We start from the raw sequence: 14,221 nt of genomic DNA, 5'->3' as shown, positions 1-14,221 counted from the left end.
TGAGTTCATTGTGTGGCTTGTGCTACGTCAGTAAATTGGATCTAATATAATGTATGTAAAGGTTAAGGTAAGGAATAAGGAAGGCCTACAGCCGTTAGATAACTGTGCAGTAAACGCTACAATATTCCTGAGACTCCCTAAAATGGAAATACCCAAGCACCTTAAATCTGATTCAGCATATTTCAGTTGTACACATTTGTCCAAAATGACAGCCAGATAAGCAAGACAGGATTGTGAAAATCCTGGATAACATCTCTTCCCCTCGCCTGTCGTTGAGCAGGTTTTGATATCAGAGGGGCTCGGGAGGTTCGCCAAGGATCCCAAGTTTGTCGCTGCCACCAAGAACGAGATAGCGGACGCGTGCGAGATGACGATAGACGAGATGGAGAGTGCGGCCAGCCACCTGCTGAACGGCGGGATCAGCCCGGGCATCAACGGGGTCAACGTGTTCCCTCTGCTAACTCCCAGAGACTATGAACTGCAGGACACCGCAGCGAGCTACAGCGACGAGGAGCCGGAGGCGGAGCCCAGAACGCCGTACGAGGAGGACCTGGCAGACGAGATGATCTGCATCACAACTTTATAGCAGCGGATGGAGATGTCTGCACACTCCAACCTTTTCAGACTACAATCAGTGAAAACAAAAAAAAGAAATGCATCTATTGGCTCCGACCAAAAGAAGTGCCTTTTACTTTGAAGAGAAAAGGCAAACAGAAGAGAGACACATTAGTCCTGTCCGCTGAACCGTTCTCCACCTGCCAATGAAGGAGGTCACTGCACAGATTCAGCCACCGCCCCCCCCCCCCCGCCGCGTGCCGGGGACTGACACACACTTACTGTCAAACACACTGACCTGCAGGTGATACACTGGCTCACGCCACAGCCAATCACAGATGAGGACATTGAAGCCAGTGAAGCAGACGGACCTGTTGGCAAAGGTGCGAGATACTGTACTTCAGGGCGGGTCTCCATGGGTGATGACAATCAGATTTTTGATGTCATTACCTCAGTCACTTTATTAAGGTTTGGCATATCATGCAAGTTTTCAATGCAAGCATAGAAAGGCATATCTCTTCCCGTAGTCATTAGAGCAACCTGATCCCTTTGAGTGTTAATGATCGCTATAGCAGAGCACCTGTAGTGTTGTAACAGAATATGCAGGAATTAATTCAACTTGAGATATGTACTTTTGAAGCGACAAAAGCATTTGTAATAAATGCACTAGCAGGCAGGCTATTTAAAATTTTAGAATAGCCTGACCAGTATTTCATAGTTGATATGCTGTAAATTGTATTATATTACAAAAGAGAACTTTGTAAAGAGATATTCTATATTTTGTAATTATGTACCATTTAAAAGATCAGCAATATGGACCCTTGTGACTCCTATGATTTAAATAGTTTCAATATTCTAATATTTATTGATTTGCCTTTTATTTTTGCTAAGATGCACCCTTTATTTTGCCTATAAAAACAGCATTTTTAAGATGTTACGCTTGTGTGTCGACACTACTGCACAAGATATGCAAATATGCTTTATTGCTGTAAGACTACGTGTGTTACTTCATCAAAACCAACACCAGTTGCATAACGTTCAGCCCCCTTTAAAGGAGCATTTTTAGAAGGTTCACCTCAAGAATCCAGTGCTGAAATTGAACAGATTTTGCATATTTTGTGCAGGAAATGCACAGGAATTTTAAATGCATAGTGCATTAACAATGCTGCTTTTTAGTTGTAACTTAGGTTTCATCAGCCCCCTTCAACTCTTAATGCCTTTTTGCTGCTGAAAGATAGAAAAGGATGGATGGTGAAAAACAGGGATGAATTTCCACGAGTCATTGCTTATGCTGGGATGTTCTGTCGCCTCCTCTTTGTCCATCACGCTGAGATTCCCTGAAACATTTATACCGGATCTTAATAATCACATCTTAGCCTTCATGCGGTGTGAGAGGGCCCGGAGCCTTTGCGGCAGCAGTTAAAGTCGAGCGTGTGTGTGTGTGTGAGAGAGTTGTTGGTGGAAGGACAATGGGTGTCTGCTGGAGAGAGGCAAAGCAATACAACCCCCCCCCCCTCTCTTCTCTCCCAGCCTGCCTGGTTGCATACAGTTTACCTCGTTAGGCGTCGGCGTCAGTGACAACATATCATCGTCTCAAATAATTTGTTTGTCACAGTGTCCCACAGGGGAGGATTAGCAGAGAGTCATTCAGAGGGAAAGCTGCTCGTTGACCTGGACTTGTGTTTGTCCTCTCGTCGTACACGTCTGTGACGCCGGGAGGACAAAGGGATTCGTAATAAAGTGCAAGTGAAAGCCCAAAAGCTGAAACAAGGAGACAAGAAAATATCTGTTTGGTTTTTATCATATATATATTTTATTGATCCATCCACAATAAGGATACTCGACAAAATAAATGGAAGTGTTTGTTTTTCCAGGCGTGGAGAGTCTGAGGACGTTTATGGTTTGATAGTTCTCGTGATGTGTCGTTCATGGCTGTTTGATTTGTAGGCGAGTGCGTCCTGTACTCCAACTCAACCGAATACTGTCATGAAAATGTAGGTTTTCCATTTTGTGTGCACATTGAAAGGGCTCTTTGAATTGTTTGAGTAAAAATGTGTAGTGTAGTCCTTTTTGTTGATGATGACGGTGACGATGATCATATAAAAGGACCAATGCACATAACAGGCACATTGTACTATTCGTAGCAATTACAGTACTGATGAACTGAAGATATGCATTATTTTGTAAAACACTTTTAAACGTTGTGTTAAACTAAAGATGAAAAACAACTTACTTTTACCTCATGTCAGGGATTCCTGAAAAAAGAAGAAGATGATTTGGTTCATTCTATACCAATGGTATTTCAATATTAGCACATAGCTGTTTGTCTTTGCACAAGTAAATGTATAGTGCTTTTGTTTCTCTTTTTTCTAAACAGATTTGTGTATTAAGGTGAGACGATTTTGTACTTTTTGTGACTGTGTGTATGGTTTAGTGGAATCTATATTTGTCATTTACACCTCACCTTGCAATGCTGGGAATGAAAGAGTATTACAAAAAAAGATAGATATTTTTAAGGTGCAATGTTCCTCTGTTAGCGGACATGGGATAAAAAAAAAAAAGAATCTAGCGGTGACGTTCCAGCGTACAGAGCAACACGTATTGATTTGAGCGTTTCTATTAGTTTTCTTCATATTGTCATGATTATAATTACTATTTCAACTATTAATGTTCTGAAAGCTGTATTAAAAATAGAAGATAATGTAAAATATGTACAAAGGTATGGAAAGACCCATGGTAATGTTCTCTACTTGAAAGTCTTGATATTTGCTCCTTAATGTTTGTATTCGGTAAACATGATTTCTCTTAGTAGCAAATGCTTTAAAAAAAAAACCTCTAGGTTTTGTATCAATGCATTTTTTTTGTATTTTTCATTTAATTTTGACCCTTGATTTTGTTTGAATTGAAACAGATATTTTTTTCTATTGATTATTGAATAAACTTATGCTGAATTACTGTTCCCTGTTATCTGTTATGTCCACGGTTGAACTCTTCACCAGGGACTGCAAACTGTACACACACATCTGTAATGAATCACATCTCATTCACTCAAAACATACTGCAGTTCTAACGTCCCTGCTGTATCTGTACGGAATGGCAGAGAGTCAGGATGGAGACACTTGGTTGCTCGTGGTCTCCAACACGGTTTCGGCCTCTGACTCTTCATCCCTCAGCCCGGGTTCTTTCCCACACAGCAGAAAGGGAACCGCATATTTCTTAAACTACAGAAAACAAAAGCACATACAAAGGCTGAGCCGCACTAGGACGATACAAGTGTCTTAAAATACCACTAGATGGCGCTGACATCCCAAAAGAGCAAAGCATTTATCATAGATTGCCAACAGAAATAATCTCTCCCTCCTTTCTGTTCGTTCAGTACCTGTTTGTTGAGGAAGATGTATATGATGGGGTTGTAGACGGTGCTGCTCTTGGCCAGGTAAACAGGCACCGTGCCCACCAGCGGGTGAATCTCCACGTCAGGGTTGTAGACGACGAGCATAGCCAGACTGGCGTACGGCATCCAGCTGATGAGGAAGGTGAGCACCATGAGGATGACCATGAAAGCCACCTTCATCTCTTTCTTAGCGACCGCGCCGCCTTCCACGCAGGTCAGCTTCGACACCTGCAGCACAAATGTGACCCCTGATTCATTGACGTGTATGCGGTTCATCCAAAAACGCAAAAATCCCCACTTCCAGAACAACTTAATGACAAAACTGGAATAAAAACAAATCTCCCAAAATCTCTCAGGCGTCTCTAAGCTATAAATTACTTGAGCATCTTCCCTGTTGTAAATCTGTTGAAGATAATGTCTGAAATATCATTGTGCTGTTCAGGCAATATTTTAGAAGCTTATCTCATGTTGGACGTGCAGATGGAATGAAAGGAGGAAATAACACAGGATGAAGATGAAGAACAGATATTTGTGATATTTTACATTGTTTGTTGAATGTTGAAATGTGAGTCTGCGGTGGAACCTGAGCTGTCAGGTGATGTAGCTCCCTCTAAACTCACTACAAGTACCTCTGCTATTTATACGTCCGCCTGCTCACCTGGTGTACCGTCCAAAGTAGTTTTGTGTACGAGGCCAAGATGATGACGAAGGGAATGGCGAAGCATAAAGCAAAGTAAGACAGGATGTAGGAGAGGTTCTGAGGGTCCCGGCCGTGCCAGTCTGGCGCGCAGGACGTCCCGACGCCCTCCAGCTCGTACCTGCCCCATCCAAACAACGGGGGCAAGTTCCACGCCAGGGACCACAGCCAGGACGCCGCGATGCCTCCTGCTGCATGCTTCACTCTGAAGGTCATGGGTCCCAGCGGCCGACACACCACAAACATCCTCTCCACTGCTATCAGGGCGACCGTGCACAGAGAGGTGATACCTGCAGACGAGCGGGCGAATGGACATGACTCCATTTGATTCTGGTACTGGTTCCTTGTGTGTGTTTATCCTAAGCATGTTTGTTTTTGTGTGACCATGAACCTAATCTGCGCTCGTGCTTTCACTCACCAAAGAAGGAGACAGCGAAGCCCTCCATCACGCAGCCCGTCCTGCCCAGAGAGAAGTAGCCCTGAGCGTTGTTGACCACAGACAGCAGCCCCCCGGTCATGGCGGTGCCCAGGTCAGCCACGGCCATGTTCACCAGGGCGTAGTTGAGCGGCTGCCTCAGCTGCTTGTACATGAGGGTCACGATGATCACTGTAGCGTTGAGTACGATGGCCGGACCGGTGAACATTGCCATGAGGACGGAGAGAGCGATGAAGCCAGCGCGAGAGAGTGGTGGCTCCTGCGCCGGCCCAAAGTAGGAGGAAGCATTTTGTGAAGAAAGAGAAAGATGGAGCATGGATGCAGAGGTTCAGAGGTCAGAGGTGGACTGTTCTGTTCTGTTCTGTTCTGTTCTGTTCTGTTCTGTTCTGTTCTTCTCTTCTCTTCTCTTCTCTTCTCTTCTCTTCTCTTCTCTTCTCTTCTCTTCTCCTCTCTTCACTCGGTGAGAGACGGCGGAGTGGGGCGGCTGAGATTAAATGCTCCCAGGCTAAGAATAAATCCTTCAGATTTGGATTTAACAAAGAGTAATTCCTCCAGGTTCCTTGATCCCACGCTTTTGGTTGGATTGTAAAGGCGCTCAGACAGGTACATTAAAAGAATGTCAGCGGAAGAACAAAAACAACTCCCTGATTTGTTCCATTTACAGAGGGAACAACAACAAAGAAAAGCAGTTTGTTTTGCTTCCTGGGAATCTCACAGGAGCTTTGTCACAACATAATGTAACTACAATTAAGATGGATGGCAGGTAATTATCTCTCCCAGCCATTTTCTCTCCCACCGCTCTTTATAAAAACCAGGGGGTCCGTGTGAAAGTGTATTCACTTTAGAATCGCGTCTGTCCTCGCTGACAGATTTTCTTCTTGAAAAGTCTTCATTGATGGCGGTGAGCAAAAGAAAGAAGAAGAAACCTGACAGCAGATTAGAGTTTGGTGTTTATCTAAATATGGATCCGGCCCTCACTGACATAAATAATGCATAATCAACTGCTCTGAAACTAGAAGCCTCAAATGCATTTCAGCAAATTGGTATTTAATGAAAACCTGTGAGTGAATGCAAGCTAATCTACATTTATGTAATTAATCAAGATTATGATTCCAGATTAAGCTTTTATTTACGTGACATTAGAAGCTCAGAGTACTTTCGGATACGACAACAGGTCTGATTAGATTTATAAGAACACCTGTGCTTCTTCTACGGATCACAGTTTACTTTCTCTCACAAACCAGAGGAGAGTTCGACAGAGTAAATATAGTAAAACCTGACTTTGGCGTGAAAAATGTTGAACATCACCTCACTTCAAGTATCCAAAGCTGCTGAGGGCAAGAGGTGAAGTTAAGTCTTAGGTCTTACGAGCTGAGTGTGAAAAAGGTTGGCCGGTGCGTAACCTTCTAAGAGGTTTATGTCCAATCAAGTCAAGACAGAGATTACAAGTGTTTGGGATTACAGCATGTCCAAGAGCTGTCTGGATCTACTTATAAATGATGTTATTTTGAGGTTTTTATAGCGGCATCACCTCTCATCCAGGCTCTGAAGACATTTAAACGCATCACGGGTGCAGCAAAGCAGATTCAGGACCATGGAGAGCACCCAAAGGTCCTTTTTAGTGCAACACCAGTGGTTCTCAAGCTGTTTGATTAACCCCTGAACGAACCCAAACATCTCAGTTACACCAGCAGAAATGCTCCTGACGTCCATGCAGAACGGAAACAAACACAGGGAGAAGTGACAACAAACCACAACAAACCATTTCTTAATTAAAAGAGAATTATAATGACATTTTAACATTAATTCTCAACTAAGCCTATTCTATTTATGATTCATTTGCAATAAAACAGAATTTCTATAGAAATGCAGAAATGATCATTTTATGTATCTAATTTCATCTAATTCATCATCTAAACTAATCTAAGACATCTAATGTACCACTTTAGGTACACTAGCACCGTTTGAGAAACTCTGCTCTATACGTTTACAAAATGAGTTGATACATTTAATAATTTAATAACCCTCTTAACTTTAAAACCAGGCTGTTGGACTGCAGTGAAATAAGCAGTTTAGTCCTCACTAGACAACTATTTTGAAATATATATGAAATAAAATTGAGTAAACTTCTCCATGTCTTATCTGAAGGGATGTTGTGGGTTTATTAAACCGGCTGCATGGAGAAGATGGAGGCAATAAAACGACTTAAGAAAGACTCCCAATGGTTATATGCGTTGTAAAAGCCAGACTGACACTGCTCAAGGACACTTCGGCAGGTTGTTAAAGTTACATTTTACATTAAAGGGAATAAAAATATAAGACTTCTTCTTCTTTTTCCAGTAGCAGGATTGAGAACCCGAGTGTTTATTTGCCTCTATAGTTAATTAAAGCATCCAGGGGAGCCAACTGTGATGGGGGAGGAGGAGGAGGGGGAGGGGGAGAGGGGTGAAGGGGGGCTGGAGGGTGCGATCAGAGAGGAGACTGGGTGATAGTGTCCGTCACCCAACAGGAGCCTTATCGGCACGTCCCAGACAGTACAGGCTCCTCACAACTTTGATGTACGATGCAATTACTAAACTAATAAAAGCCTCAAGTGGAAACAGTGCTTGTGTGGGGGGTGGAGGGGGGCTGATGGGGGGGGGGGGTTACGTGGGGGGTATATATACGCATCAACCCCTCCTGCTGCCCTGACATCATTATCTCCCCCTATAATCAGCGATGTAAGACTATAAGGCGACGTTTCTTCTTTTATGGTGCTGATGAATATGACGCACGGATCCAAACTTTACGGCGCACTTTAGGCGCTTGGTCCTTCACAGAGGTCAGCTGGGGCCACAAGTCCCAGCATGCAGCTCTCCAATCAAACTACCAAACCTGCATGGAGCTCAGCTGAGACGGTGTGAATACATTCAATCAATACATGTAAATACCAAGACATCTACATCTCTGCATATATATTGATTGATGTTTGATTTTAAAACAAGACTTTTTTCGGGCATTTTGTTGTGCTGATGATGTTGCGGAAGCCTTCATCAAATGTCTGCAGTCTCATTATCCAAACCCCCCCCCCCCCACACACAGAGCCATTTTACACCGAGGAACTCCCTTTGAGCGCGTTTATTTAGGCAATTTGTTTCAACCTCTATGTTCTCCAGATGTAATCGTGTCGAACTACACCATCAAAATTCAATTACAGTTAAAAATGAGCCGCTTTCACAGGCTGCTGCTGCTGCTGATGCGCGGTGCAGGCAGGGTGCAGAGGAGCTGGGTCACAGTGCAGCCCGGATCGTTCACTGTCGCCGTCGAAATGCGGCAAATTTAAACACTTCAACGCTATTGTTCGGTCAATACTCATCAAAGTTCGGAGTAGAAGGAGAATCCGCGTTTCTTTCTTCCCTTGAATGAATGAATGAGTGAGTGAGTGAGCGTCCGGGAATTATAGCGATAATCTGACAGATTACGCCGTCAACACGTTTCCAGAACAGAAAATGGTCCGCAAATCCTCACGCAGGGGAGCAGGAGGGTCTCCAGACACACACACACACACGCGGCGAGAGACAGAGAGAGAGAGAGAGCGCCTCCATCCATGACCACAGCATCTCTCTCTCTCTCTCTCTCTCTCTCCCTCTGCCTCTCTCTCTCTCTCTTTCTTTCTTTCAGTCTCTCTCCCCCTCCCCTCTCTCTCTCTCCCCCCTCTCTTTCTCCCCCCCTCCTTCTATCTCTCTCTCTCTCTCTCTCTCTCGCTCTCTCTCTCTCTCCCCCCCCCCCCCCCCCCCCCTCCCTCCCTCCCTCCCTCCCTCTCTCCCTCTCTGCTGAGGGAAGCCTGTACAGTAGCGGTGCAGGCAGTAGCGCGGCTGGAAAAAACTGGACCTGGATCCAGTCTGCAGTATTGGGACGGGAGACTTCAGGCATTACCTTCATATATATGTAGGTTATATATTTTTTTTAAATAGTTTTAGATATGCAGAAGTGGATGATTGTGGTTTGGCACCTGAGCTGCAGCAGCTTCCTGCTCCTCTGGATCACCGTCGGCTTGAACGTGGAGGAGGTTGTGGGGTCCCAGCCCGGGATCCCTCTGTCAGTGTGAGTGAGAGGCTGCTTACAACTTTTATCTACTATATAAAAGGATGTGAATTTTTTTTTTTTTTAATCTATATAATAATTTCAGTGCATGAATTCATAGAAAGTATGAGTTGCGTTGTGTTGTGTTAAATAAGGTAAATTGTATGAAAACTTTAAGATGAAACGCGAAGATGTTCCTGAACATGGATCTGATTCTTGGGTGTCTTGGATTTTAGTTTGTAGTTTTTATAATCCCTGTATTCTCCCACACAGGCTGTGATACTGTAACAAATATTTATAAATTTTTCTATCAAAGAGGATGAATATTTGTAGACAGTGAAAGGGGTAATTCCAGGTGTCATTTTGGGAGATGAGAAGGATCAAACAAAGATCAAACAATCAAGGGAAGAATCAAAAATCTAATCAAATTCATATTTGTGAACGTTCAGAGGAAAATAATGTTTATAATACTTAAAAAGTCTTATGATCTGTTTCATTCCTTGATATGATAAAAAATCTCCTTTTTTGTTCCAAAACCTGAGCACACATGTATATAAGATAACCATAAATTCCCGCTCTTGAAATTACAATTCCGCAACAGATTTACATAACCTGGTAACTGTCAGTACATTTAACAATCAGCTGGAGTCTGCAGCAGATTGGAGGACCAATGTTGAGTCTAGAACATTTTACTTGGGGAGTCTTTGTTACACTGTTCTGCTGCATTGTTCTACCTGTAGTTTATCTAAAACATATGCGGCAAAAGAAACACTTAAATTCAAAAAGGGAAGCAAAAGGAAAGCAAAAGGAAAAGCCTTCCTTTCATACTACAGCTACACGCTGGCCTTTGATTGATGCTCATATCCAAATACAGGTGTTAAAAAGACGCTTGATAGCTTTGCTTTAATGAAAGTATTAAGCCATTTCCTGCATGTTTTCATGGTTGGTTTATCTCTGAAACTACATTATTACATGTGATCAAAATTCAAATTAATTTGCACAGCAATGGCTCATAGAAAATTAATTGAGATCAATCAGGAAATGGTTGTGTTTGGGGAAAGAAGCTCAGCTTTCTTTTGTAAATGTGGCTCTGCAGATAAGAGCCATCTGAGGCAGAGCAGCAGCAGCAGCAGTAGCAGCAGCTTTTGGAGCCTTTTTTTTTTCTTTGACAACGCTTCAGGATATTTTTCCTGCCATTGTGAATCCCTGGGTTGCACTCTAACAGCATCCATGTTTCCTGCAGTTACATTCAAGCACACATCGCTCAAGCACTGAGCTACAGAATCTTAAATAACCACTGAATAAATTCTCCATGTTACAAGCAGCCATGAGTCAGGATTGGCATCATTGATAAGAACAGTATGTTTTCTATTTGAAAAGCAAGAAGCAAGGAGGAGTGACAGCTGAGGAGAGATAAGAGCAGTTTAAGAGCAGCTGGAGTGAAGAGAGGACAGAGTGATTAGAGGCTGACATGAGATTAAACCGAATGGAGCTCTAGGTCTTAAATCATCTCTTATAAACTGTTCACAAATAAACTTTTATTATCTAATACCATGCCTAAACTAACTTCTCTAAATGTATTTAATCCTATTGCTCTCTGAATGTATCTGTCAAGTAAACCAGTAGACTGTAGCTTGAAATGTGTGTGGTGTATATGTGATATTGTGTTGATTGACACTGTTGGCTGAAGTGTATTGCTCTGTGTTTCAGGGTGAAGCTATGGGCTTCTGCCTTTGGTGGAGAAATTAAATCGCTTTCTGCTAAATATTCCGGATCACAACTCCTGCAAAAGGTATTGTGTTTATGTTCCAATGCTCACTGCATCTCATCTCATGTTACCTTCTGTCTCATGGTCATGTAGTTACATGGTCTGCATGCTATAAGGTCGTATTCTCCCTCTAATGGCTGCAGATACATTCAGTTGTTTCAGTTGAATGCTGATGCGTTACTTAGAGGAGACTCAGGTGTGTTTGGCAGAGACCTAGCTCTCTCTCTCTCTCTCCCTTTCTCCCTTTCTCCCTTTCTCCCCCCCCCTCTCTCTCTTTATGTGTGTGTGTGTGTGTGTGTTTGTACTTGATACGGCCCATTAACCACGTCGCTGATTCCTTTCTCCTCTCATCTCACCAGTTAAATCTCTGGAGTCATAGAGTTCCAACCTCTAGATACGAATGTGATGAGGAGACAAATGAGTGTGTTGTTGTACACAATATGGAAGTCTTGGAATGGGGCTCGGATTAAAAAACCTACAGATAATAAGTGACCCGTGCAGTAGATGTAGTTACTCTCTGACCACTTGATGGCAGAGGTGGACGCTGCATACACACACACACACACACACACACACACACACACACACACACACACAGGCCTGCAGTGTGGACATCAAAGTGAATAGTGAGCGGCCTCGTTGGTGTGAAGAAGACCAAGTCAGATCAGTGAACACATGGAGGAGCTCCTCTGTGTGAATGCCAAGCTGATAGTGCTTTGATCTGAGTGTGTGGTAAATACACATGTGCACACACACACACATAGTAGACACATTGAAGCACAGTTTGTGTGCTTAAAAAAAAAAAATGCACAAATCCAAATCTTTGTGTCTTCTTCGTTTGTCCATTTAGGTGTAAGTAAATGAAAGGTTTGTCTTCTGGAACATGCACATGCAATAGATCATCAAGTCATTAAACATTGATAAAGGCCTAATGCAACAAACTAAAACTAACCCAAAAAACATGTACACTCTCTTCACCGTCAGACCGCAGTGTGTGCCTTTGCGTTGACTTTGAGCTTTGAAATAAACCATAAAAACGGCCCTGCTGTGTTTAAATCTATAGCCTCTGCAGGAATGAGCCTTTGGTTGGGTCCTGCAAAATATGGCAGCCATTTTATATATATTTATATTCTATAAATCCTGCGGCACAGACCAACAATAAAACCTCTTCACTTCCCTCCTATATGTTAACTTACTTTATGCTCTCCATTATATTTATTAATCCTCTGCGTTTGACCCATTCAAACTATTTTAGGAGGTGTGGGCAGCCACAGCGCAGCACAGCACCTGGGGACGGAATCCACCATCAAGGAGCCTAGTGCCTTGGTCAAGGGCAATGTCAGGAGAATTCTTAAAACCTAACCTGCATGTCTTTGGACTGTGAAAATGCGCCAAACAGGAAACAAAAGACAAACATCAGGAGAACATGCAAAATCCAAAGCCAGTTTGTGCATGGATCCAGACCAGGACCCTCCTGCTACAAAGTGACAGTGAAAAGATGAGATTTAGGGTCGCAATGCTTCACGTCCCCTTTTAATTCCCTCTTTCTTACAAAACATGCTTTTCATCTTTCTACAAAACAGCAGAGTTACAGTATGCCCTGAAGATTTGTTCCTATTTTTTTAATGTGTAAGCACTTTGCTCATGTTCCTGTTCATGGAGGCATGTCTGCAGAGAACAGAGCCGCGCCAGTCAGCACAAAGCAGTGAGCTGCAAGGGAACTGACGTGTCATTAGGGGCTGGTCATTAAAGCTGATCATTAGATGCTCTTATGGTGAATTACGCCATTTTACTAAAATTTCTGCCGGGAGGGCGAAGAGCGGGGCTCCTCCGGCTCTCAGCGTGCAGGCAGCGTGCAATAGTCGTTACTCTGATCAATAATCGTGATCAGTGTGTTTGATGGATGGGGCTTAACCTCCACTTGATGACTGGAAGAGTGTGAGGGGGAGCTGGAGGGGGACCGGGGGTCTCGGGCTGCTGAAGCAGGGAGGACAGGCGTGAAATGAACTGTTCTGCTCCGCTGCAAGCCCACACTCTTCCTTTCACTAGGTAATTTGTCGCCTCATGTACTGGTGCCTGTGAGTGTGTGTGTGTGTGTGTGTGTTTCCTATCCACATAATGTGTTTGAATGCGGGCTGTAACATTTTGTGGATTATGTTTATTTTTGGATTATTGCTAAGTGTGTGATGTGGTTGGCCGAGCCGGACAGCTTGAGAGGCCTTTGTTTTTATTTGGTGTGTGTGTGTGTGTGTGTGTGTCAGGTAGGATATGGGATTATGTAATGTGAGGTTGCGCAGAGCTTTGTTCTGTATCAGCGGAGGTCCTGTGCGCCCAGCAGAATCAGCATTATGTGAGGTGTACTTCATTATCCAGAACCGTCCATGCTTGACACGTTATTATCTTTCTCCTGTGCTTTGACTCCATTTCAATTACCCTCTTACCGTGCATAGCCTTTAGATTCATCCCCACCCCACGGCCACCCAACATGGCTATCTTCAGCCAATCAGAGACAAAGGAGCAGCATGTGCAGCCAATGACTGGGACCTGATACAAGCTATCAATCATTTTGTGCTGCAGCGGGGATTTTATCAGCCGTTCATCTGAGACCGGCTTGTCAACTAACATGTGAAGGATCATAAGCCTTGTTTAACAATTTCTCTCAGTGGACTGGGACTCAAACACACTTGGTGCATACATATACACAGAGAGAGAGAGAGATAGTACCTATATTTCTGGTGTTATATGTAGACATTTACTCAAAGAATTAAATGTGGTTTATCCTTTAAAAAGGCTCCAAGTGAGCAGCAGTTTTTTCTGTTTGCCATTTATATAAAACCTGAAACTGAACTGTGTGTAATTGCAACATTTTTTCTTGTTTTCCAGAAATATAAAGAGTTCGAGAAAACAGTCAAGGTGGAAGAAATTGATGGTGTGAAACTGGTGAAAAACTTGGCTGTGAAGATGGAGGAAATGTTTCGTCGAAAGGCAGAAGCCACAGCGGTGGGTGAAACACTGCCCTTTTATGTCTAATTTGATGGGAGCTCGTAATTTCATTAACCAGGTGATTATTTAGCAGCCTTGTGAAGATCAAAATCTCTCCAGTGACAGTAATGGAACACACCCCTGTGGGATATGATGCGTTTCCTAGAGGTCAGGCCTGCTGTCAGTCAGCCTGCTGTGACCTCGGCTCATGGGAGCATGTAACCGCTTTAATGGTGAACCTCCAGGGGAATGCTGGGATATGATAAGGGTTATCTCCCCCTGCCTGATCCGACACAGTGTAGCTGTGGGTAACAAATCATCATGATT

The 14,221-nt window shown here is 43.3% G+C and overlaps 3 protein-coding genes across 3 annotated transcripts in view; 2 read left to right on the top strand and 1 right to left on the bottom strand.

Moving 5' to 3' along the window:
• cacna1da (calcium channel, voltage-dependent, L type, alpha 1D subunit, a) overlaps nucleotides 1–3,511 on the top strand; it is a 45,403-nt gene extending 41,892 nt beyond the window's left edge. The window contains exon 46 of the mRNA XM_076156777.1: nucleotides 281–3,511. Coding sequence (XP_076012892.1) covers nucleotides 281–586 — 306 coding nt within the window. The 3' untranslated portion in view covers nucleotides 587–3,511. The remainder of the gene's footprint in view (nucleotides 1–280) is intronic.
• A 148-nt stretch (nucleotides 3,512–3,659) lies between these two features.
• On the bottom strand, nucleotides 3,660–5,398 carry LOC143005372 (parapinopsin-like). The gene is made up of 4 exons (XM_076156770.1): nucleotides 5,065–5,398; nucleotides 4,608–4,936; nucleotides 3,935–4,177; nucleotides 3,660–3,776 (listed from the first exon to the last, which is right to left on the bottom strand). Exons 1-4 carry the CDS (start codon nucleotides 5,396–5,398, stop codon nucleotides 3,660–3,662), a joined length of 1,023 nt encoding a protein of 340 aa, XP_076012885.1.
• A 3,645-nt stretch (nucleotides 5,399–9,043) lies between these two features.
• cacna2d3 (calcium channel, voltage dependent, alpha2/delta subunit 3) overlaps nucleotides 9,044–14,221 on the top strand; it is a 28,801-nt gene continuing 23,623 nt past the window's right edge. The window contains exons 1-3 of the mRNA XM_076156841.1: nucleotides 9,044–9,165; nucleotides 10,855–10,936; nucleotides 13,796–13,912. Coding sequence (XP_076012956.1) covers nucleotides 9,044–9,165; nucleotides 10,855–10,936; nucleotides 13,796–13,912 — 321 coding nt within the window. The remainder of the gene's footprint in view (nucleotides 9,166–10,854; nucleotides 10,937–13,795; nucleotides 13,913–14,221) is intronic.

Source organism: Genypterus blacodes, unplaced genomic scaffold (genome assembly GCF_046128005.1).
Source record: "Genypterus blacodes isolate CSIRO-AG114 ecotype Tasmania unplaced genomic scaffold, CSIRO-AGI_Gbla_v1 ptg000070l_1, whole genome shotgun sequence".
Classification (NCBI taxonomy): domain Eukaryota; kingdom Metazoa; phylum Chordata; class Actinopteri; order Ophidiiformes; family Ophidiidae; genus Genypterus; species Genypterus blacodes.
This window is presented reverse-complemented; position numbering and strand designations above follow the sequence as displayed.